Genomic DNA, 23,477 nt, shown 5'->3' with positions numbered 1-23,477 from the left:
TCTTGCCGTTTTGGGCCAATAGGGGCAGATTTCACAGGGCGGTGGCACAGATGGTCCTTTCTTCCCAGCCTTCCCTCAACGTCACTGGCAGAGGGCCGGTGTTTTATCCACAGCTATAGCAATGGTCGCGGTAGCACTTGCAAACTCATAGCTTAAGACTTAGTAATCTGTTTCACTTCTTTTATTCAATCGATGACTGGACAAGAGGAACCGATTCTAACTGCTCGCTAGGATTTCTGCCACACGGATCTTGAATACCAATGTTTGTGTACTAGGGTAGCCGACGGATAGTTTTTGTTTTTCGGATTTAACCCGACAAGAGGCGCTAGTTGGCTGATTAGCTGCAAAGATAACCCACTAGTTGTTCGAAGGATTCTTTCCCACAATCAACAGAGATGCCGGAGTACCTCGAAGACCCGTCGGTTCTCACCAAAGAGAAACTCAAAAGCGAGCTTTTGTCCAACAATGTGGCTCTTCCGAGCGGAGACCAGAGGAAAGATGTCTATGTGCAGCTCTATTTGAAAAACTTGACCGCGCAGAACAAGAAGGACGCTTCGCTAGACGCTTTCTCCAGTGATGAGGAGCTGCCAACGCCAGTGGTGTCCAACAGAAGTCGCTCTGGCAGGGTGAGAGAGTGTGTTTGGTTCTACACGTGTAACTGTTTTGTTACAATGTTTCACGTTTAAAGCAGTGCAACTGCTAGTGTTGCAACTCCCAGTAATTATCACGCGCGCTTGATCCGCGTGTGGGCAATTTTAAGTAGTTATTTTAAGCTATTTGTCATGTTTATTTAATGCATTGTTTTGTTTCTAAAGCGTTAAATGCCGTGTTCTGCTTCTGAAATGCGCAGACATAATTAATTCGCAAACTGGCATTATTTCAAGTGTTTGTAATTTTCCCGCTTAAAAGTGTCGAGAGAATTGCTTTTATTGAAACAGCTGGCTGTATCCTCGTATGTTCAGTCGGCCGCTTTCAGTTCACTGCACTGAAGCTCGCTGCCTATTTGAAACGTATTCGAGTTTGTTAGAAAAGTATTTAACTCTGATTTCCTACTGTGCAGTGATTCACTTAAGCAACAGCTGTTACTTCGTGTATTCTAAGGATGGATCATCGCAATAGGAAGGGTGGTTGGTTTCCCCTGGCAGTGTGAGGCAGTATTGTTCTTCCGGGAAGTCTATGGTGCAAACGTTGAAAGATTTGTAAAGAATATTATGATTGGAATACCTTAACACATAGGTGACATTTACTTTTTTTGATTGGACAGGTGCCCCTTTAAGGAAATGCATGTCATGCACATTGTTTACACTTTGCAATGCCAGATTGTCAGGACTAGTCAATCCGTTTGCTGCAGCATCAACAATCACCTTTGTGCCTGAGCCTCACCAGCCATGCCTGTTAAACCCAACATCTAACCAGTCAGGTCACTTGTACTTGTTTAGTTATTGAGAGCTGTGGACAGTTGGCAGATTACATTAGTCATTTAGATGACACTTTTATCCAAAGCAACTAACAATAATTGCATTGAACGCAGGAAAAGCCAATGTACTACTACTTGCTAGAACTCAGGATTGCATCTCCTTTGTAAAACAAGTGATTAAGAGCATGATCTAGTGCTGAAGGCAAAGTGCAAGAACACACTTGTCCATTTCCACCCTCTAGATAAATACTGACAGGGTGTGGGTGTGTGAGGGGGGGTTGAAGGTCAAGGTCAGAGCCTTGACCTCTCACTTCCTGTCAGTAGTACCAGACTAGACGTAATAGCTGAATGAATGGAAGGGATGGATTCAAAGAGGTGTGTGAGGGAGGATTCCTGTATCGGACCGGAGGGAAGCTTAAGTCTGTGCGGATGGAGCTGTTTTCCTACTGGGTTTGGTCTCTTTATTGAGGAAATACTTTCCCAGGAAGAGGAATGTGCTCAGGCTGCCTCACTACAGATGTGTGTTTGCATGCACAAGTGCTTGTGCTGGCGTCCATTTTATTTTGATTTTCACGCTTCGGCATGCGTCCGTGATTATAGCCTGCGCCATGAAGGCAACCAAGATCTGAGGTCGAACTTTCACAGATGGCACACGCAGAATATTCCCAGCCATCAAAAACAAGGCTGTTTGAGGATAGAAAAGTCCCCAGCTGTTTCTGTTCGCTTCTGCTGCAGTCAAAGTTTTAGAGAAGTGGTTTGTTGCCATTGTGGGGACTTAAGGTGACGTTTTGGTGCGCGTTATTTAGCTTGCAGTGGTCACGATGGCCGCAAATATGAAAACAATCGTGTGCTCCATCAGTTCACATTATGGTTAACCAGATACACGCCCCCATAATTCAGTCTGGCATCCTCTTCCTGTACTTTACCTCTCCGTGCGGAATCACTGGATCCTCAAGTATTTTCACCATTCACAACAATTACTGGCTCTGTTTGGTACAAAGTACTACTGTCATTGTTTGGGCATTATAGAAAACTGGACGATCACGCGATCACACTTATCCATTTTGTTGAGCTCTGCGGAGACGTAATAGTTTTTTCCATGTGGAGGGCTTCTAGCCCAGAGAAACTCTGATTGGCTAGCCTGTGACCCTAGCTGTGAGCTCAGTGGCCAGATGTTAAAAGACTATGGGTGTGGTCAGAGAGGAGGAGTTTTTTTCTCCCCATCTTGGAATGCGATTATGAAATCAGAGGGCCGCATGCCAAACTAATCCTACTGAGGGCCCACTGTGAGCAGCCTCATAGCAGCAGAGGGATCTCTATACCCCCTCTGTCTGTCTGTCTGTCTGGGATTCTCTTGCCTTTTCTTTCTCTCTCTCTTTCCCTCCACATATTTTCTCTTCCCATCTCTGTTTTCTGTCTCTAGTGCCACTCTATCCCATCACGTTGCATGGAATGAGGACTTATGGCTGTGTTCCACTTCCAGCCCGAAAAGAATCCGACAGTTAGGTTACTGACTCCGTCACATTCTTGTCAAATTCAAAAACAGGTGTTCTACCTCTAGAGAGAGCCAGCCAGGTCTCTAGGGCACCAAGGGAGCTAATGAAGGTTAACAGGATTTCTCAGAGGAGGTAGGCTACACTTCAAACAGTGCAATTTCCTGCAGGCTGGCCAAAGGGGCAGCCTGTTGTTGTGACTGCAGTCTGTGATGACTGGTTCTGTATCTGTGACGACCCTCCCACTCTGTCTGCAGCCTGGAAAGGTTGTGGACACACTACTACTACTATATTACTACTACTGCTACTACTACTACTATATTACTACTACTGCTACTACCTTTACTGATACTATTATTATTAGTATAATATTACTACTACTACTACTATTACTACTACTACTACTGCTGCTACTACTATTAATATTACTATTACTACTACAGGGCTCAACGCTAAGGTTTTTTTTTCACTTGCCCGGTCGGTAGTATTACTACTATTACTGCTGCTGATACTACTACTACTACTACGGTCGGGCAAGTGGGTCAGAAGTCATTTTTTACTGCCCGAACTCCTATTTCGCATTCGCCTCATGTTGGCATGTTGTCTGACTGTGAGAAAGACTGGAACCACTACACGTCACGTACTCTGTAGGCGCTACTCAATCTTGATTGGCGGAATGGCACATTCAAATCAAATCAGGCAAAAAAACTTTATGTTCAAAGTAAACTATGCTGTGTACACGTCTTTTTTTTTCTTTTTTTTGAAAACACGCTGAGCAGTGAGTTATATTTTTATGCCCGACGTAGATGTTTACTGGCCCCGGGCCATCGGGCAACCGTTATTGTTGAGCCCTGTACTACTACTGCTGCTACTACTATTAATATTACTATTACTACTACTATTAGTACTGCTACTGCTGCTACTACTATTAATATTACTATTACTACTACTACTATTAGTACTCCCCCCTTACATTCCTCTAGAGACGTGTGTGTGTGTGTGTGTGTGTGTGTGTGTGTGTGTGTGTGTGTGTGTGTGTCATGGATCAATCTGAAAGATCAGTTAAGTACCAAGTGTTTAGGGATTTCAGATCAACAACTCTCCTTTATTCAATTCAGCTTTATTTATATAGCGTTTTTTACTGATATACAGCAGCTTTGAAAAATAAAATAGCTAAAAAATCTAATCAGTAGCCTACATGAGGTTATGTATGAAACCGATGACACACAGCACTTTTATCTTTATACTTTATTCTCCATATGGTAGAAATTAGTCAGTTGTGCTCATTAAGGGATAAATATGTGGTTAGAAACCTGCTAAGCTGGTTTAAGATCTCTACAAAGGCTACATTTACACTAGTCCCATACAGCCAGACCCGTACAGCCAGACCTGCAGTCTCTCCACACTTTTGCCTCCGCCCCATTTTCAGTTGCGTGTGTTGGTTGGTTGGTCCGTTCTTTAGCGGGATTCAAAAACTACCAGATTTGATTTTCGGTCGGCTCTGTGTAGGCGTGTAGCGTGACACAACTTCCGTATCCGAATCACTGGGCGCCGTGGGCGGATCCAAAAATTCAAACAAAGCTTTCGCTTTAGCTCAGGTACCATTTCCGGTGAAGGCACAGTGCCTTCAGTGGTGTAGTGGGAAAGCTTTGGACTTTGGATACTGGAGTCCTGGGTTCAAATCCAGTTTGTTATTTTTATATGAGTGGTTTATAGTGTAGTAATGTATGTAGTAAGTAAGCATGTAACGGTATCCAAAAACTCACGGTACGGTAATATCAAGGTCCACGGTACGGTATATGACGGTATTGAACACAGTTTTTTAAAGAGGAAGAAGATTTGTACTTTGGAAAAAACACCATAGCATTTATTAAACACATTTCTGATGTGTACAGTTTTTTTCCTTTAATTTAAAGTGCTTCTGCTTTCCTTACAATCACGGATCAATGATGAACCGTTGCACCACTATTCAGTAGTGATAGAGGAGGTCTGTGGGTATAGATGGTGTGTTGAGCAGTGATGGAGGAGGTCTGTGGGTATAGATGGTGTGTTGAGCAGTGATAGAGGAGGTCTGTGGGTATAGATGGTGTGTTGAGCAGTGATAGAGGAGGTCTGTGGGTATAGATGGTGTGTTGAGCAGTGATAGAGGAGGTCTGTGGGTATAGATGGTGTGTTGAGCAGTGATAGAGGAGCTGTGGGTATAGATGGTGTGTTGAGCAGTGATAGAGGAGGTCTGTGGGTATAGATGGTGTGTTGAGCAGTGATAGAGGAGGTCTGTGGGTATAGATGGTGTGTTGAGCAGTGATAGAGGAGGTCTGTGGGTAGGTATAGATGGTGTGTTGAGCAGTGATAGAGGAGGTCTGTGGGTATAGACGGTGTGTTGAGCAGTGATGGAGGAGGTCTGTGGGTATAGATGGTGTGTTGAGCAGTGATAGAGGAGCTGTGGGTATAGATGGTGTGTTGAGCAGTGATAGAGGAGGTCTGTGGGTATAGATGGTGTGTTGAGCAGTGATAGAGGAGGTCTGTGGGTAGGTATAGATGGTGTGTTGAGCAGTGATAGAGGAGGTCTGTGGGTATAGACGGTGTGTTGAGCAGTGATGGAGGAGGTCTGTGGGTATAGATGGTGTGTTGAGCAGTGATAGAGGAGGTCTGTGGGTATAGACGGTGTGTTGAGCAGTGATGGAGGAGGTCTGTGGGTATAGATGGTGTGTTGAGCAGTGGTAGAGGAGGTCTGTGGGTATAGATGGTGTGTTGAGCAGTGATGGAGGAGGTCTGTAGGTATAGATGGTGTGTTGAGCAGTGATAGAGGAGGTCTGTGGGTATAGATGGTGTGTAGAGCAGCAGTGATAGAGGTCTGTGGGTATAGATGGTGTGTTGAGCAGTGATAGAGGAGGTCTGTGGGTATAGATGGTGTGTTGAGCAGTGATAGAGGAGGTCTGTGGGTATAGATGGTGTGTTGAGCAGTGATAAAGGAGGTCTGTGGGTATAGACTGTGTTGAGCAGTGATAGAGGAGGTCTGTGGGTATAGATGGTGTGTTGAGCAGTGATAGAGGAGGTCTGTGGGTATAGATGGTGTGTAGAGCAGTGATAGAGAAGGTCTGTGGGTATAGATGGTGTGTTGAGCAGTGATAGAGGAGGTCTGTGGGTATAGACGGTGTGTTGAGCAGTGATAGAGGAGGTCTGTGGGTATAGACGGTGTGTTGAGCAGTGATAGAGGAGGTCTGTGGGTATAGATGGTGTGTTGAGCAGTGATAGAGGTCTGTGGGTATAGATGGTGTGTTGAGCAGTGATAGAGGAGATCTGTGGGTATAGATGGTGTGTTGAGCAGTGATAGAGGAGGTCTGTGGGTATAGATGGTGTGTTGAGCAGTGATAGAGGAGGTCTGTGGGTATAGATGGTGTGTTGAGCAGTGATAGAGGTCTGTGGGTATAGATGGTGTGTTGAGCAGTGATAGAGGTGGTCTGTGGGTATAGATGGTGTGTTGAGCAGTGATAGAGGAGGTCTGTGGGTATAGATGGTGTGTTGAGCAGTGATAGAGGAGGTCTGTGGGTATAGATGGTGTGTTGAGCAGTAATAGAGGAGGTCTGTGGGTATAGATGGTGTGTTGAGCAGTGATAGAGGTCTGTGGGTATAGATGGTGTGTTGAGCAGTGATAGAGGAGGTCTGTGGGTATAGATGGTGTGTTGAGCAGTGGTAGAGGAGGTCTGTGGGTATAGATGGTGTGTTGAGCAGTGGTAGAGGAGGTCTGTGGGTATAGATGGTGTGTTGAGCAGTGATAGAGGAGGTCTGTGGGTATAGATGGTGTGTTGAGCAGTGGTAGAGGAGGTCTGTGGGTATAGATGGTGTGTTGAGCAGTGATAGAGGAGGTCTGTGGGTATAGATGGTGTGTTGAGCAGTGATGGAGGAGGTCTGTGGGTATAGATGGTGTGTTGAGCAGTGATAGAGGAGGTCTGTGGGTATAGATGGTGTGTTGAGCAGTGATGGAGGAGGTCTGTGGGTATAGATGGTGTGTTGAGCAGTGAGAGAGGAGGTCTGTGGGTATAGATGGTGTGTTGAGCAGTGATAGAGGAGGTCTGTGGGTATAGATGGTTGAGCAGTGAGAAGAAGAGGGAAAGAGGCTGAGCAGAGAGCCCAGGTCTGATCTCTGATGCTGCGCTTCTACGGCAGGAGACTGGATGAAAGAAGTGACGGGTCTAATAATAATAATAAAAAACGACAGAAGAGAGAGAAAGAAGAGATGAGGAAGGAGAGAATGGAAAGTAATGATGGGAGGACAAGAGGGGGGGGGTGTAGATCTAGGCTAGATGGTTCTGACATCTAGTTACAGAAAATCTCTCTACGGTTCGCACGTGGTCCGCGGATAGGTTTATAACAAATAATAAAACAAAAAAGGATGTAGGCGATGTGGTCACGTAGGGCGCATGTTCAATCCACACTAGTCGGGCGCTGCCAGCGGTAGTCATGGCTAGCGGAGGAGCTGAAGAGCTTGAAAAACCTCCTGCTCAACAACCGCTCATCACCACGGCATTTAAGCAGCCCTTAGCTAAAGAATCCGACCGGGCTAAAGCTATTACAAAATGTATTATTGGGGTGTTTATAGCTGCAGTATCCCTTCCTCCTGCAACTTGCCCACACTGGCATCATACCCAGGTCCTCTGATCTGCGTTCACACATGACCACCCGTCATGAACACCACTACCAGTTACGCCACTGAAAAGGTTACTCTTCAGTGGTGCAAGTGGGTGACATTTATACTGAGGAGTGAGTTTAACAACATGACAACTTAACAACCAACAAAATGCATTCATGGGTGGAGGCCTGTGCTCTCTGAGCACCCTTTCCAGTTCATGTTGCGCTGGAGTAAGGTCTGGCTGCGCTAATTACCATGGGGGGGGGAAACCTATTTCTTTAAACCAATCACAATCGTCTGGGGTGAAATGGTTGCTACGTTGTTGCTGCTTCACATAGTGAAGGGGACGTTAAAAACAGTAAGACGCAGATATTAGAAGGGGAGGTGTCTGGAATCTGGATCGAATCTGATTGGTCGGGAAAATCTCCATTGCCACTAAACCGTATGTGTAAATGAAACCTTGGAAGCACAGTAAACAAACTACTGATCTAAATACAGACCTCACTGTACAGCTCGTAAAACCCCAACACTGAAAGGTCATCCGGTTCTGGTTTTTCCTGTTTTGTAATGTCAATTGTAGCCTAAATCCTATTCAAGTGCTTTCTTGTTCAGTACTGAAGGGAAAATACTGTTTAGGCAAGATATGTTCCCACCCAATCCAACAGAATTGAAAATATGGACTTCACATGTTGTTGTTTTTTCTGTTCTGTGTCGTTTTAATTTTGTCTCGTGTTGTATTGCCTTTTAATTTATTACTGTAAAGCACTCTGTGCATCCGTGCTGTGAAGAGCGCTATATAAATAAAGCTTACTTACTTACAAGTAAAACGCCCTCTACTCACCAGTTTAACCTCTGACCCCGCCCCCCCGCCCAATAGAAAGCCACCAGGAAGACGGACAAACCTCTGCCAGAGGACCTGGATGTGACTGAGCTCACCAGCGAGGGCCTGAAGGATGAGCTGCTCAAATATGGAGTCAACGCTGGGCCCATTGTTGGTGAGTCACAGAGGACAACCCTATTTCACCTGTTGCAATACTACTCACTAGTAGCTGTAGCAGTAGTAGGAACCATCATGGGTGAATCATATGTGCACCAATGATGCTATGAAATGACTGTTGCCAACCCGTCAGTCAGTCCTCTTTAATATATTTTATTAAAACGAAGAGAGAAGATTTGGTGTTGGTTCAGAATGTTATGCGGTTAGCACTTAAAGGGGATAGTTCACTCAAAATCCCTTCCAACTGTCTGTTTGTCCAGCGTCCACTCGTAAGCTCTATGAGAGGAAGCTGCAGAAGCTGCTGGACCAGGGGCCTCCCGAGGTGGTGGCTCCCCCTGTGGTCACGGAGGTAGACAGCAACCACAACGGCAACTCCGACTCTGACCGCTACAGTGACAAGGAGGGTAAGAGACTTCTTAATGGGTTTGATTTATGCACCTGATCACTTAAATCATGTTACTTGAAGTGAAACTATACAGTAAGTTAAACAGTGTATTTTGTGTATTTTATTTTCATTTCAGCCTTTGTTTCTGATTAATTGGTTGATTCCCCAATTATTGATTCTTGAACAATCAGTGAGTGAATCTAGTCTAGTCTGACTTTGGATAATGTCCCTGTCTATCAGAGGAGACACCAGCTCCAGAGCCAGAACCAGAACCGGAGCCAGAGCCAGAACCCGTCCCGGTGGTGGAGAGACCACTGAGGAGCAGAGGGAAGACCCCCGTCCCCGTCACCACCAGGACACACAGCAGCCAGCACAACAGGGTGAGCCGTCACCCGACCATCCAGCGGTCATGGATCCGCACTTCTCAAGAACACCTCACACTTTCAGACTAGAGGCTGCAGACGTAGTAGCTCCTTTATGACGCCCTCAAATCACCTGAGGTCTGACCTGCAGCGGCACCTCAACATTCTCACAGCAAACGTTTCCACCCGTGCAGTGAGTAGTATTGTGACAAACACCAGTAGTATTGTGACAAACACCAGTAGTATTGTGACAAACACCAGTAGTATTGTGACAAACACCAGTAGTATTGTGACAAACACCACTAGTATTGTGACAAACACCACTAGTATTGTGACAAGCACCAGCAAATGCACCCATTGTCACTGGCAGTTCGGTCAGAGTACCGACTAGCTAGCCGGCTAGCCGACGTTAGCCGTATTCCATGCTAAAGCTAGTCTACGCTATAGCCGCATGGGATGTCACCAGACAGATCTAGTTGCTGAACCTGCGTGTGTCTGTCAGAGGGAGAGAGACCTGATGGGCTGTAGCACGCAGCCCAGCTGGGCCTCATTAAGCCAGAGTCTTCCTGGAGACAAAGGGGAACGTGTGTCTTTATGAGTCGCCTATAGGGCTGGAAATTACACTGACGTTGTCAGACCTCCCCTTTCTCTCTCTTTCTCTCTCTCTCTCTCTCTCTGCCTCTCTCTCTGGCTCCCTCCTTCCCCCCTCTCTCTGTCTGGGAGTGAGAGTAAAGGCAACAGGCTTTGATTTCAGGAGCAACCACATGACTTGGATTAGGGGGTTTTCTCGTTCTCGCCCACTGCTCCCCCCACCTTACAGGCCCTGCTGGCTTATCTGCAAACTCTCTCTTCCTGTCCCTCCTTCTAGCTTGGTTCTCCTCCCCCGGGCCCATGTGATTCCCATTGCCCTAGCTCACCAGGAAGTAGGTCTGTTATTGCAATTACATTGCTGGTCATAATCTTCCCAGAACGTCCATATCTGGTCCCTACATCTCTTACTGACTGAGAGGTTTGCAGTGGAAAGCCTCATATAGCAGCGTCTGCTGTTGAATATATTCTGGCTGATTCAGTTACCTAAATGTAGGCAATCATGCGCCGAAAATAAAAAATCGAATATAGCGTGCGAGTCATTTCCTTGCCTGTACATTGGCATGTGGTTGCGAGCCTCTGCTCTCCTCCTCATGGGAGTCTGCGAGGTGCTCCTCCTGGTGTCCAGATGGGGGAACATTCGCCTGAAGAGCCGACACTTCTGGGAGTGAAGACCACAGTCGGATTAGAAGCTAGTGTGCGATCCAACTGCTCTCACAAGCTTTGGCTCTGCTATGTCAGCGTTTCTGGACCTGTGTAAGGCCAGGTGTGTGTGTGTGTGTTGTGTGTGTGTGTGTGTGTGTGCTTGCGTGTGCACATGCAGCTGGACAAGGCCGTGTATGACGAAGAGGTGGTTGATGATGATGATGATGATGATCTGGAGGAAGAGCAGCCGTTCCTGAATGTGAAGAGGAGGTCGAGGAGGTGGTCTCGTAGAGTGGACCAGACCGTACCTGCTGCCGGCCAGGACTCTGTAATCAGACCGCTCTCTTCTATGGTGGCCCCGGGGCCTGGCTTGACCAGTGGTGTGCACGGGAGGAGGAGTCAGCACTTTGCATGGCACATCGGGATGAATACAATATTTCACTGTAAAGGCTTATTTATGCTCCTTTTTCTCTAATCTATCCGTCCATTTCAAACGTTATAACAGTCACCGCCCACATACTTCCAAGCGTCCTGTACGTTGGCTTAAGTATACGTTAAATACATCCACTAGAGGGCACAGCCTGTCCTCAAAAACGTCCGCCATTTAAATCCGCCGCTTTCAAAATGATGGCCTCTTCTGTTCGTCGTGTCCGGATGTGTCTCGCTTAAACTGTGGCTACACTGCCCCCACGACTTCCTGTGGTGAGGCCCTGGTACTGCTCCGTTACGCCCGTATCCATCCGTCAGCTTTCAGAAGACGGACTAAATACGGACGAAACGGTCGCAGAGTACGGACGGAAAGCTCCATCCGTATACCCTCTGCGTTCTTTATGTCGAGCATAAATGAGCCTTTAGGCGCATACAGGCCGATTCGTCACTCCTCAGATAGGTGTTGTGTGCACAGAGTTGCAGCTTTGTTGTGTGTTGTTGGGTTCACTCCCTCAAGATGTCGTTTTGATGCGTTTCGTTTTGATGCGTTTAGTTCACATATCTTCACTGGGTTTGTTACGTTGGTATTGTGGTCCACATTGAGGGTGTTGCCGAGTCCTAATGTCACGTCCTGCAGTAGGGCTTTGTATTTGTGAACGATGTGATGATTAATCTCATGACCTTCATGTCATGACCCCCTTTTTGGTACCACTTCGACCCCAGGGTTCAGAGTGCTCTGCGGCTGAGGTGGCTCCAGCCCCTCATATCCCACCCAGAAGTGTCAAGACCAAGGTACCACTTCCTCCTTGTCCTCCTCTGTCATCCTTCTCGTCTCCCTCACATGCTCGTTTGCCATTCACCATCTCGTTGACGCCGCTTTACTACGTCTGGCGTGTTCCAGGGACTACCCGAGGAGCCCAGAGCTCTGCTGGCCGACAAGCCGGCTAAAGCCCCTCCCTCACTACACGGCCTGTCCTGGTACGAGGCCAGAACACTGTCCCCGACCGAGTCTACGTCCCTGCCCCGGCCCAACACCCCGGTCCAGATCCAGACCCTGTCCCTGTCCCAGACCCAGCCCACCAGGGCTGCCCGCCTCATCTCTAAGGCGGAGGCTCCCTCTATGGTCCCCAGAGTGACTCAGGTAGCTCCACCCGCCCGTCTCCGGAGGCAGGGACCACCTGGGACGCTGTGGAACTGGTCGACGGGCATAGAGGTGGTGGTCATGTGATGGATAAACCTGGGTGACCGTTAGAACACAATGATGCTCTATTCTTGTAGTAAATGATGGGTCTTTACTGTTTTGGACTGGATATCTTAAACTGCTGGTTTTCGATATTAATCGTCCATTACATTTCCTTGATGCCGCCATGATGCGTCCAGAGGATCCACCTCCACAGGTCCCCCGAGGGCCTCCGGGCCCCTGAGAGCCCCTGCTCCCTGTCCCCTTGGCAGCCCAACAGCAAGGTCTTGTCTCTCTCACACACATTCCCTGGTTGATATAGTTGTATAGAAAAGCTGCCACTTTCAAGCAGATGAGGCTTAGGCATATTACAGCTCTAGTTAAAAGCACAGCTGGTTATACGATGTGTATATATATATATGTAACTATAAGTTCTTTGTATTAGTCATGCGCGTACCCGTGAGCACATCGAGAGCAAGTGAGTATGTTTGTTTGACTGATTGATCAATTGACATTTAAGCTCAGCGAAGAGGTTGGTCTTCCTCCTACCTGGGTTCAGGCTCCCTGGGTTCAGGCTCCCTCACCTTCTACAGTCTCCCTGCTCAACACCGCTGTGATAGAGGTTAGGATTGGAGCCTTCACTTCCTGCTACTGAACACACGTGATGGACACTTGTGGGTTGAACACACTGCTCTTTCCACCTAGTATCTTAGATGCTAGGTTTAATGGTACATTGTTTATGGGGAAGAGTCAACTTAACTGTTAGGCTTTTTTTTGGTGCAGTTGTCACAGTTTGTGGTGTTGTCTGTTCATTGCCCTTTTTATCACCGTGGTTTGGTGTGACCTCTGACCTATCTTATCAGTCTGTACGTGTCTGGATCTCGGCTTTTAGATTATATTCGCTCTCTATCTAGATTCCCAAATGTCTTCTATGCCTTTAACCTTTCACCTCTGGCCTTCTCAGGAAGCTGAACAGAGCGTTGATGCTTCTATAGGGAAGAGCTCGAGATCCCTACTAGTGGCTCCGGTGGGTAGACTCAATGATCTGATGAAATTACTTCTTTAATCCCATCCTTCCGCTAGTTCAACTTGGGTCTATGAGTCACCCAATAGACCCAACCAATATTCCCAATATGGATTATCAGCATTTTACACCAAGCCAAGGCAATTTTTAGTTTCTATTGGTTTTAAGTGGCGGTTTTTGAACCAGGGATTATGGTACTGATCCGGTCTAGTCTGCTCCTCCTCTCCCAGTCCAGAGGTCTTCCTGAGGAGGTCTCTCCCCTCTTTGCCGCCCATCCCTCCAAGCGCCCGACCAGAGGAGACCCTGGGCTCTTCTTCTTCAGTCCTGGAGGGGGCCACATCATCTCCTCCACCCCCCTGGACCACCCCAAACCCCTGCGGGAACAGACCTCCCTTTCTGACAGCCCTGACCCACCTCACTCTCCAGCTAACCGTTTGTCTTGGGTAGAGTTTTTCGCCAGTCCGTTCTGTTGATGTCACACTGGGTGATAAGAGGATGCACTGCTGTGTCTCAGTGGGTAAATTGAATCTCTTGGGCTTATCTCATACGTTGTGTAATTTGGAGCGTGCGTGTGTGTGTGTGTTTCACAGGATGAATGAATGCAGCTGTTGAGTGAATGTCGGGTTCGGGTAGTTGTGCCAGCTGTTGGTTGGGCAGTTGTATAGGGGACTAACTTGCGTGCATGGGCACGCCCGTACATGCTCTCACACACACACACACACACTCTCTCTGGGCAGGATGAACATGAGTCTACAGACGCGCCTCTGCCTAAGGGCAGGCAGGCGAAGATGGCCCAGTCCCTCTCCTCAACTCTCACCCCGCCGGTCAGACAGGGCAGAGTCTCTCTTCTCCCCAAGGACGCAGGTCTAAGAGAGGTAGCTCTCAACGACTGCAGTAGAATATAGAACACCACTCACCTTAAGCCTAATTTATACTTCATAAAACGGCTCATGGCTCTTGGTTGCCATGGAATGCCTGGGCATTGTCTTTAGCTTCCATTACATGGCAACCAAGAACCATGAGCCGTTTTATGAAGTATAAATTAGGCTAAAGTCTCTCACGGTCACCTGAGAGGTGGTTCTTCTGACACTTCCACCAAGGCCCTGGTGTCCTGGTTGGGCTGTCTGTCCCTGGGACTGTGTTCACAAGGTGACGGCAGGGGTGTTATGGTGAAATGGGTCACAGTTTGGCTTGGTTCTTCCGTCTATACCATCACCAGACTGTGGACACGCATGAGCTGAACACCTGGTTACCACTGACATGCACATGGTTGCAGCTCTTGCACCAAAATGGGGGACCCAGTGGCAATATGGTAGAGGGTTTCCTGAGCACATTAGAATATGGCTGTGCATATCACCCCCCCACCCCCCCACAAACCAGCAAGACCTCCCTCACGTTTTCTCACACCAGACTGTCTCCTTCACACCTGGGAACAAGGCGTCACCCACTCTTTGTCTATAATAAGTGTGTGTGTCACCCAGGTGGAGAAGATAGCAGCTGGAGACCAGACACCCAGACTGGACGAGAGGGACGTTCTGAAGGACATGCTCTCCAATAACATCATCAGCACCCCAACAGGAATCAGGTACAACAAGGGTTTTTCATGACAACTCGTATCTTCGACACGGTCGATAATGATAGTCCACACACCCCGTCCTCTAAAGCAGTATACCTGCTGGTATCTGGGGTCCAGTATTACTAGAGCTTGTCTGATCAAATCCTCGGTGTGAAATGTTCTTTGCAGGTGCAATAAAAGCTCACTCACTTTTCTCCCTTCTACCCCTGTCCCCTCCTCCTGTATCTCTCTCTCTCTCCTCTCTCTCTCTCCCTCCCTTCCCCTTCTCTCTCTCTCTCCCTCCTCTCTCTCTGTCTCTCCTTCCCTCCTCTCTCTTCCTCCCTCCTCTCTCTCTGCCTCTTCCTCCCTCCCCCTTCTCTCTCTCTCTCTCTCTCCCTCCCTCTCCCCCTCTAGTGCCACCTGTCGACCGCCCATCCGTGGCGCTGCCGGGCGGCCCGTGAAGTCAAGCGACCTGTGGTCCGAGACCACCCTCCTCCGCTCCCCCAGGGAGACCACCTCGTCCTACACAGAGACCCGCACCGTGCACAGAGTCACCAGCCTGCCCCCCTCCTCCTTCTCCTCCAGCTCCACCTCCAGGCTGGTGGCTGCAGCGGCGCCCCCTGCCGTCCAGGCCAAAGCGCGGTCGGGCCGGTCCTTGTGGCTGCAGCTGCTGCTGCTCGGCGTGGTGGCCGGCTTCCTGTTCTTCGTCTACCAGGCCATGGAGACCAACGCCATCAGCCCCTTCGGGGGCCCCTCCTCCACCTCGGCAGACCCAGCAGAGGTCACCACCAGCAAGTGAAGCCCCCCCCCCCCCCCCACACCCTCTTCCTCCTTGCGTCTCTGTATGCCACTCTGTTTTTTTTTGTTTCTCCATTTAGTCAGTTTTAGAGTGACTAGTATGGACCGGCCCTGTATTACCACATCTTGAAGATCACAGTCATCATTTCAGCCCTTTTCGTTACCCCTATATCCTCTCCTGGCTGAAAGAAAGCCAGTCGCCGGCCATCGGCAAACCGAATCAGTAGGCTTCCAGAAAATGTGGACTTTGCTTTAAAACGGTCACATGTTTTTATATACATGTATCTGCATGGTGTGTGTCTAACTGTATGACTGTGGGATGAGAGAGAACTAATGCGTTTTTGTTTCACACTTTGCCTTTGTGATTTTGTCTGTCGAACGAGATGTGATCTCCTATGGTTATTACCGTGATAATTCTGGGTGAGGCTGAAAGGTTCCAACCAGCCGTTTAAGCTGTTGTCTCGGTTGGATCAGTCTGTATATCACTAATGTGACAAGGATATGTATTACTCGTATACAGTAGCTCTCATTATCCCTATGTTGTCCCCCTATTGTTTAAAAAGATTGAAATTGTCTAAATGTAGCCCACTTAATTATGTATTATTCATTGGAATAAATCTTCTCAATAAACTGTTCTTATCTCTGAAGTTGATGGATTGTTTCATTGCGTTATTTTATACTGATCCGATAACTGTGTGTTACAGATGTGTCGCACAACAGATGTGTTAACTACCAGTAAGTCTGGACTGCCAGTAACCTCTAAATAACTGGGCTGTCAATGACCTCTAAACTCTGGACTGCCAGTGACCTCTAGCCTACAGTATACTTGGTGATGGTGCAGAGAGGATGATCTGACGGGCACCACACAAAACACTGCCCTGACAATGGTCACCTAGGGTCGTGCTCTGTACCATTATGGACCGGTGAGTGACTACACACCAACATACCAAGGAGGTCAGACGTGCACACAATTGTCACATTGTAAATTTCACTATTTCCTCCACACACTCCCAAGTGATGTTCTGAATTCTGATAGGGGCTTTGACAGCTCAGTTGGACAACACAAAGTACTAGGCCTACATGAATCCAGACCATGGGATCCAGTCTCATAAATAAGATGCATACTAGCTAAAAAGCCACTATAGTACCTTTGCTTGCAGGCCTATGATAGTCTTGTTTATGATTGGGCGACATATTGAATGGTCGCATTTCCTCGTGCCTTATTGGACAGAGCAGACCAGATCCAGCCCACCCTTTTCCCGTGACGTCAGGGAAGGACAAATGGTCATTCGGTCTCTCCGAGCCGCCGGTTGCAGAAAAGTGGAGGCGCCATTTTAAGACATTTAGAGAGTGAGTGGAATTATTTATTTATTATTAGGGTTAACATGCATGAAACGCGGGAAGCCACGTCTTCTATTTAAAATATTTGTTCAGGACGTTTCTTTCTCTGTTTTTTTTTTCCCCCCAGTAGAAGTCCTACGCGACCCTTCCACCTTGGGCTCAGCTAGCTAGCTCACTAGCCTGTTAGCATCACGGCATCACTTAACTCTGGTTAGCTAGCATGTCCGCTTGGTGCTCACTGCTTTTCACCCATGCGAGTAGCTAGCTCGATGCTAGCTAGCAAATTGAACGTGTGTACAAAGGTGTGCTGCATTTATTTGGGAATATTTTCTTCTTACTACTTTCTTCCAGGGATGTATAAGATCGCTGACATTTTGACATTAGAATTAAAGGTGACGGCACACGTGACTCTCCATGTGATCCGTTGCTCTGGATAACCGGCTGATGGTCGTAGCTAGCTAGCGGAGTAGCATCAGCAGCACAGGAGCACCAGCACGCTCACTGTTAGCTTAACATTAGCTTCTTTCATCCCTGCAGCCCTCCACAGTCAGGACACCATGTACCCGACGGCGCTCACGCAGCTGGCCCGGTCCAACCCGTTCACCGCGCCCAGGTTCTCCCTGCAACCCGTCGAGGAGCCGGAACCAAGCCTTCCACCACATGGACAGACCCGCAGGCTCGCCGCTGCGGCAGTGGCCGGTAAGGACACGGGGACTCAGGGAGCAAAGCCTGCTAACGTTAGCCACGCAGCTAAGTGTCTCAAACTAATGTTCTTGTAACTATTCAGTAGGTTATGATCTATTTAGATTGCTATGCGGCGGTGCTGAGGGCAGTTGTTTCGAATGATGGTCGAGTTGGCTAATTTAGGCCGGTTGTAGCTGTAGGAAATTGAATGTGAAGCTTGGAGCAGCTAGGCTAGGTTAGGAACAGGCCTGGTCCGCCGTAGCAAGCCACGTTATGGAGGACACAGAAGGGCAAGTTTAAACATCGACCCCCTTTCCATCGCAGGAGAATGGCTAAATAAAAAAGTTAGTTTGTCCCACCAATTGTCGTCAAATGTTCTCAGTAAATGTACAGACATTTACAAACAAGAGCAAATTGAAGGTTAGGCTAGGCAATGCATTGCTGGCTAGTAGGTTAAAATCGGCTTCTGACCCCTAGCAGGATGCGTGCTACTGACTTGCCAGTGCAAATACAGTCTCTGGTTTTCCAGGGTACTGTGACAGGTTTTATGTGCATTTGATGATTTAGCATAGGAAGAAACCAAATCCACCTCGCTTTCATGAGTACTTAGGTGCACTGTGATGTTTTATGTTTCATTAGGATAAGGTCAGCTGAGCTGAGGGTTCACCTGTTCAGAACTTTGAGCCCGTGATGAGGCAGGTTGGTAGTAGATGGGGCTTGTTCTTATCAGACCAAACGGTGTGGTAGGTTAGTATGTATGACCATAGTAAAATTTAAAAAAAACTTTATGGTATCACTATCGAGAGGTAAAGAACCATGATGATGGGGAGGTAGAACATTTCTAACTGTTACCCAACTGTTATGCAACAGATGGCTAGGTACTAGTAGACTATAATTTATTTAGTATAATGTATAGTCAGTCTTCTGGTAGTTGGTTAGCCAACTGTTGCGTAACAGTACAGGAACATTTAGAAATGTTCTACCTCCCCCTGTGGTTCTTTACCTCTGTTGATACCATAAACAGTCTTATAATGGTGACAAACATACATACATACATTCATGCTCCCATCAGACCCAGTTCACCGTTTTCAGAGTTTTTTGATGATCAGTAAACTAGATATTGAAAGGTACTGCCTGTTTTTCTTCAGAGGGAGACAGTTGTGAGTTCGGCTCCCAGAAGTATTTCATCCTGTGTGGCTTTGGTGGGATTCTGAGCTGTGGCACCACACACACAGCCGTTGTGCCCCTCGATCTGGTCAAATGCAGAATGCAGGTCTGTCTCCCGCGGCGAGTCGCTGTTACAACTCCGCCCCTCCCCCCCTTAACCGCGTTTCTGTGTTTTTGAAATGCGTTAATTTGCATGGGAAAAGTAACATATCAACGAATAGTCACACGTGTGCTGGAGTCGTCTCGTCGTCGTTGTTGTTGTTTTTGGTCATCATCCATTTGATCCCTTGATTTGTGTTATTATACCTATGGAATGACCACCACCATCACCGTGTGTGTGAGATCCTACACTGTTGCGCCTTTGTGAGTTAAAGGTCCTGTGCGTTGTCTGCAGCCTTATCTCCTCCTCACCTCTCTCTCCATCCAGAGCGGACAAGGGGGAGATATTTACAGACTGTTCACCGTTCTATTTTCAACAGGATCAAAGTGTGACTCAATCAGCTGTTGAAACATATGCTTTTTATTGGGCCTATAGGTGGCCCATGGCCCCTACTCATGAGGCAGTGCCATGGCCCTACTCGTAAGGCAGGGCTGTCTATTATTGCAGTCATTCTGGCCAGTCTAAAACAAACTATACACTCAGCATCTTTTTGATATGGTAGTAAGTCTGTTTGAGAATAGCCTTCAAAATCCATTTGACATTTTGGGGTAAGTTTTAAGCAATGAACGGTCGAGATAAAATGTTTAGGAATTAAGTGTGATTTTTATCCTTACATTTGATTGTTTAATGCCAAATTAATACATCTGAATAATCACTTTAAATCTATTGCAATCAATAATCGTGTGTGTATCATGATTTACCCTTGGTGTGTCATTAATGGTGGCATGTTGGTGGTGATTGTGTCCCTGTGTTGCATGTGACTGCATGTGTGCATGTTTGTCATTTTCCCCCTGTTTCAGACTCTGAAGTGAGCTGTGAGTTTGGCTCAAACAAGTACTATGCCCTGTGTGGCTTTGGGGGTATCCTGAGCTGCGGCATCACACACACAGCTGTCGTTCCCCTCGACCTTGTCAAGTGCCGCCTCCAGGTTTGTACAGTAGCTAACCGGGGTCAGGGTTCAGTTCCTGCCAGTTTTCGGAAGGGATCTGAAAAGGCCCTACTCCAGTGTGGAATGGGGCCCTTGGTCCTAGGTCACAAACTGAATTCATAAAAAATTAAACGCCCTGTTAATTGCAAATAGATTTTCAAGTAGCTTGCTGAATAGACGAAATTGGGGAAGGAAAAGACTCCAACCCTGGTAGCTAACCATAGTAGTTGTGCTCAAGGGTGGTTAGCACAGCGCCGGTTAGCCTATATCCTGGGCTTGTGCGGAAGGACTCACGTAGCCATCTTATCAACCATCATATCAGTAAATCCCACTGCAGCCAGTTGCAGTGATGCATCCGCATTGAAACCAACACTCAATTACCCAACCCAAAGCACATAGCTCTGTCTACTCACTAGGTGCTAGATCCCTTCCCACCGCTCTGTAGTCAAATCTGCCCAGCTGTTAAAATACTTTGATTCTGTCCTCATGGACCCCTTCTCTACCCCTCTAGGTGGACCCAGACAAGTACAAGAGCATCGGCAACGGCTTCTCCATCACATTGAAGGAGGACGGAGTCAGAGGCTTGGCCAAGGGCTGGGCTCCCACCTTCATTGGCTACTCCATGCAGGGGCTCTGCAAGTTTGGTTTCTATGAGGTGTTCAAGGTCATGTACAGTGACATACTGGGAGAGGTGAGTGAGACCACCTGGCTGGTTGGAACCATCATAGATGGGGAGGGGATAGTCCTGTCACCTTCTGTAGTTATATGGAACTCATTGTCACTTTTCTGCCTTTCTCATTGGTTCTAAGTTATCGCTCTATTGTGTAAGCTTATGTATAGCCTCTTTCTGAACAGGTGTCCCTTGCAAAAAATGTATTTTCTTAATGTGACTTGCATAAATTAATATAATTATGCAACCAACAAAGTCCTTGCACAATGTTTTCCTTTCTTGTTAAACCCAACTCGCTACTCTCTCCATTCAAATGTATACTTCCTCTTTCCAATGGCCTCTTGACCTTTGCCCCTGTGCCCTCTGTCTCCTACCAGGAGAACACCTACCTGTGGAGGACATCTCTGTACCTGGCAGCCTCCGCCAGCGCCGAGTTCTTCGCTGACATAGCCCTGGCCCCCATGGAGGCGTGTAAAGTGCGCATCCAGACTAAGCCCGGCTACGCCAACACCCTCAGACAGTGCGCCCCCAAGATGTATGCAGAGGAGGGGCTCTGGGCGTAAGTAACCCCCCTCTACGGCTGGATGGTTGGTCTCAAGACGATTTATTCGTTTTTTTATCCTTCTCTTTTATTTTAATGTGCCCTATAGATGATCTTCAGGTGGACCAGAAACCTGGTTCAACAAAGCCGGTCAGTGTATAAACCAAACACGCTCCTTAGATCCACCTCTGGGGGGCGCTCCCGGTCTGGTGCTGCCGTCTCTCCCGAGTGCTGCAGCTCCGGCCAGGACGCCCCCGGCAGCTTCCTGGCTGTACAGTTGGAGGTGCTTGAGTCATTGGCGTGTGAGAGCAGTCTACCTGCCCCCCAGCCCCCCCACTGCACTGGCAACCCTCAGTTCTACTGGCAGGGAGCTCCCAGTGCAGACAGGCTGGGGTGCGGACAGTTAACATGAGGGATGTGCACCAAGAGGCCCGTGCTTCCTCTTAGCCTGCTGGTCTCACTGTAGAGGACTGATAAACTCTCTATTTCTCACTCCCCTCTCTTGTTCTCTCTCTCCTCCCCATGCTCTCCCTTCATCCTCCGTTTCTCTCTCCTGTCTCTCTCTCTCCGGCCTCTCTCTCTCTCTAGCTTCTACAAGGGCGTGGTGCCTCTGTGGATGAGGCAGATCCCATACACTATGATGAAGTTCGCCTGCTTTGAGCGCACCGTGGAGCTGCTGTACAAGTATGCGGTGCCCAAGCCACGCAGCGAGTGCTCCAAGGGCGAGCAGCTGGTCGTCACCTTCGTGGCCGGCTACATCGGTGAGCAGAAAGCTAGCAGCGCCGAAACAAATCAAGACTCTTTGTTTTAGAGGGTCTCGGTGCACCTTGCGTAAGAAGGTCCTTACGCAGTGAGAGCTAGCAGCAGAATTTCTATGAGAATAAAACTGCATGAAAACGGTCCCTCGAGTATGCAGGAGGTTTTGTACATTCGTTGGGGACAGATTATTCCCTCTTAAAGTGGATTCTAACTATAAAAAAAGAAGCTTCTCTCCATTATGTGAAGTTCCTGTGGAAGTATTAGTGCTGATTGTGGCTGCGCGTGTGTGTGTGTGTGTGTCCCCTCTCTGCAGCCGGTGTGTTCTGTGCCATCGTGTCCCACCCCGCCGACTCCGTGGTGTCTGTGCTGAACAAGGAGAGCGGAAGCACCGCCATGCAGGTGCTCAAGAAGCTGGGGCCCAAAGGTCAGTATCGCCGCCACACCCCCTCCTGCCGCGGGCCGAGAGGGAGAGAAGGAAGGTTGCATCTACCTTTCGGGTCTGAACAGGCAAACACGCTCCTTAGATCCACCTCTGGGGGGCGCTCCCGGTCTGGTGCTGCCGTCTCTCCCGAGTGCTGCAGCTCCGGCCAGGACGCCCCCGGCAGCTTCCTGGCTGTACAGTTGGAGGTGCTTGAGTCATTGGCGTGTGAGAGCAGTCTACCTGCCCCCCAGCCCCCCCACTGCACTGGCAACCCACAGTTCTACTGGCAGGGAGCTCCCAGTGCAGACAGGCTGGGGGGCGGACACAACAAACCCTTTTTATAAGCCTTCTGAATAGGAGCCTTTAATGTTATATACCTGCTGATGGGAATGTCTCCCTGGTCCAGGAAGGCACAACATTCTAGAATATAGAATGGAACATTCTAGAATATAGAATATCCATTATGTGCATGCAACTGTAACTGATTCCCTGTAGAGAGTAATGACACACACACACCTTCTGACTGTCTCCCTTCTCTCCCCCGCTCCGTCAGGTGTATGGAAGGGTCTGGTCGCCCGTATCATCATGATCGGTACCCTGACCGCCCTGCAGTGGTTCATCTACGACTCCGTGAAGGTCTACTTCCGCCTGCCCCGCCCCCCTCCCCCAGAGATGCCCGAGTCCCTCAAGAAGAAGCTCGGCCTCACCGAGTAAGAGACCCCTCCCTTCTCCCTGGACTCCACCGACCAAGCAGCAATCTACTCTCTGATCTCAAGAGTCAGACCTCACCCCCTCCTCACCCCTGCAGTGCACAGCTCTGTTTTCTATATTTATGTTCCTACAGCTACTCATCTATAAGGGAAGGGAGACTGTCTCGTCTCCTCTGCTGCCGAGAGATAGGAGAATACATGTAGAAACATGGTCTGGTTTCAAATCCTGTCATTAGTTATGTGAAAATTATAATAATTAAAGGAATGATTCTTCCCTGGAAACCCCTTCTGGTCGTGTCTCTTATTTTTATGATTTAGAATCGTTTACAGCTTACATGGCAGGTATTGTAGTACATTATTACATACTGGGATATTTTTGGAATAAAAGCCCTTGAGTTTGGGATTTTATTGTGGTGCCACTAGGTTTCAAATTAGGTGTTGTTTTTAACACGTCCTACCACTAGAGAGAGCTCTTACCTTTTCTACCAGGTTAGGGAGTTCATTCAGGTATGTGTAGCCAACGTAATAAACCAAGTATACACGCTATGTATACTGTAGAATGATTTTTATTCTTTATGCCTCCGCCAGGCGAT

General features: G+C 48.0%; 2 protein-coding genes across 2 annotated transcripts; both read left to right on the top strand.

The window, feature by feature from the left end:
* Positions 1–106: 106 nt before the first annotated feature.
* tmpoa (thymopoietin a) lies at positions 107–16,061 on the top strand. Its single transcript, XM_084447909.1, has 6 exons — positions 107–626; positions 8,418–8,535; positions 8,798–8,941; positions 9,163–9,302; positions 14,632–14,735; positions 15,120–16,061. The coding sequence occupies exons 1-6, from the start codon at positions 396–398 to the stop codon at positions 15,502–15,504; spliced, it is 1,122 nt and encodes a 373-aa protein (XP_084304035.1). The 5' UTR covers positions 107–395; the 3' UTR covers positions 15,505–16,061.
* A 711-nt stretch (positions 16,062–16,772) lies between these two features.
* slc25a3a (solute carrier family 25 member 3a) lies at positions 16,773–23,157 on the top strand. Its single transcript, XM_084447826.1, has 8 exons — positions 16,773–16,853; positions 17,382–17,543; positions 19,656–19,783; positions 20,295–20,474; positions 20,831–21,012; positions 21,583–21,755; positions 22,067–22,177; positions 22,728–23,157. Exons 2-8 carry the CDS (start codon positions 17,402–17,404, stop codon positions 22,886–22,888), a joined length of 1,077 nt encoding a protein of 358 aa, XP_084303952.1. The 5' UTR covers positions 16,773–16,853; positions 17,382–17,401; the 3' UTR covers positions 22,889–23,157.
* Positions 23,158–23,477: the final 320 nt, after the last annotated feature.

This window comes from Borostomias antarcticus (genome assembly GCF_949987555.1).
Source record: "Borostomias antarcticus genome assembly, chromosome: 13".
Taxonomy (NCBI): Eukaryota; Metazoa; Chordata; class Actinopteri; order Stomiiformes; family Stomiidae; genus Borostomias; species Borostomias antarcticus.
Note: the sequence above shows the minus strand (reverse complement) of the source record. Positions and strands in the feature narration are given on the sequence as shown.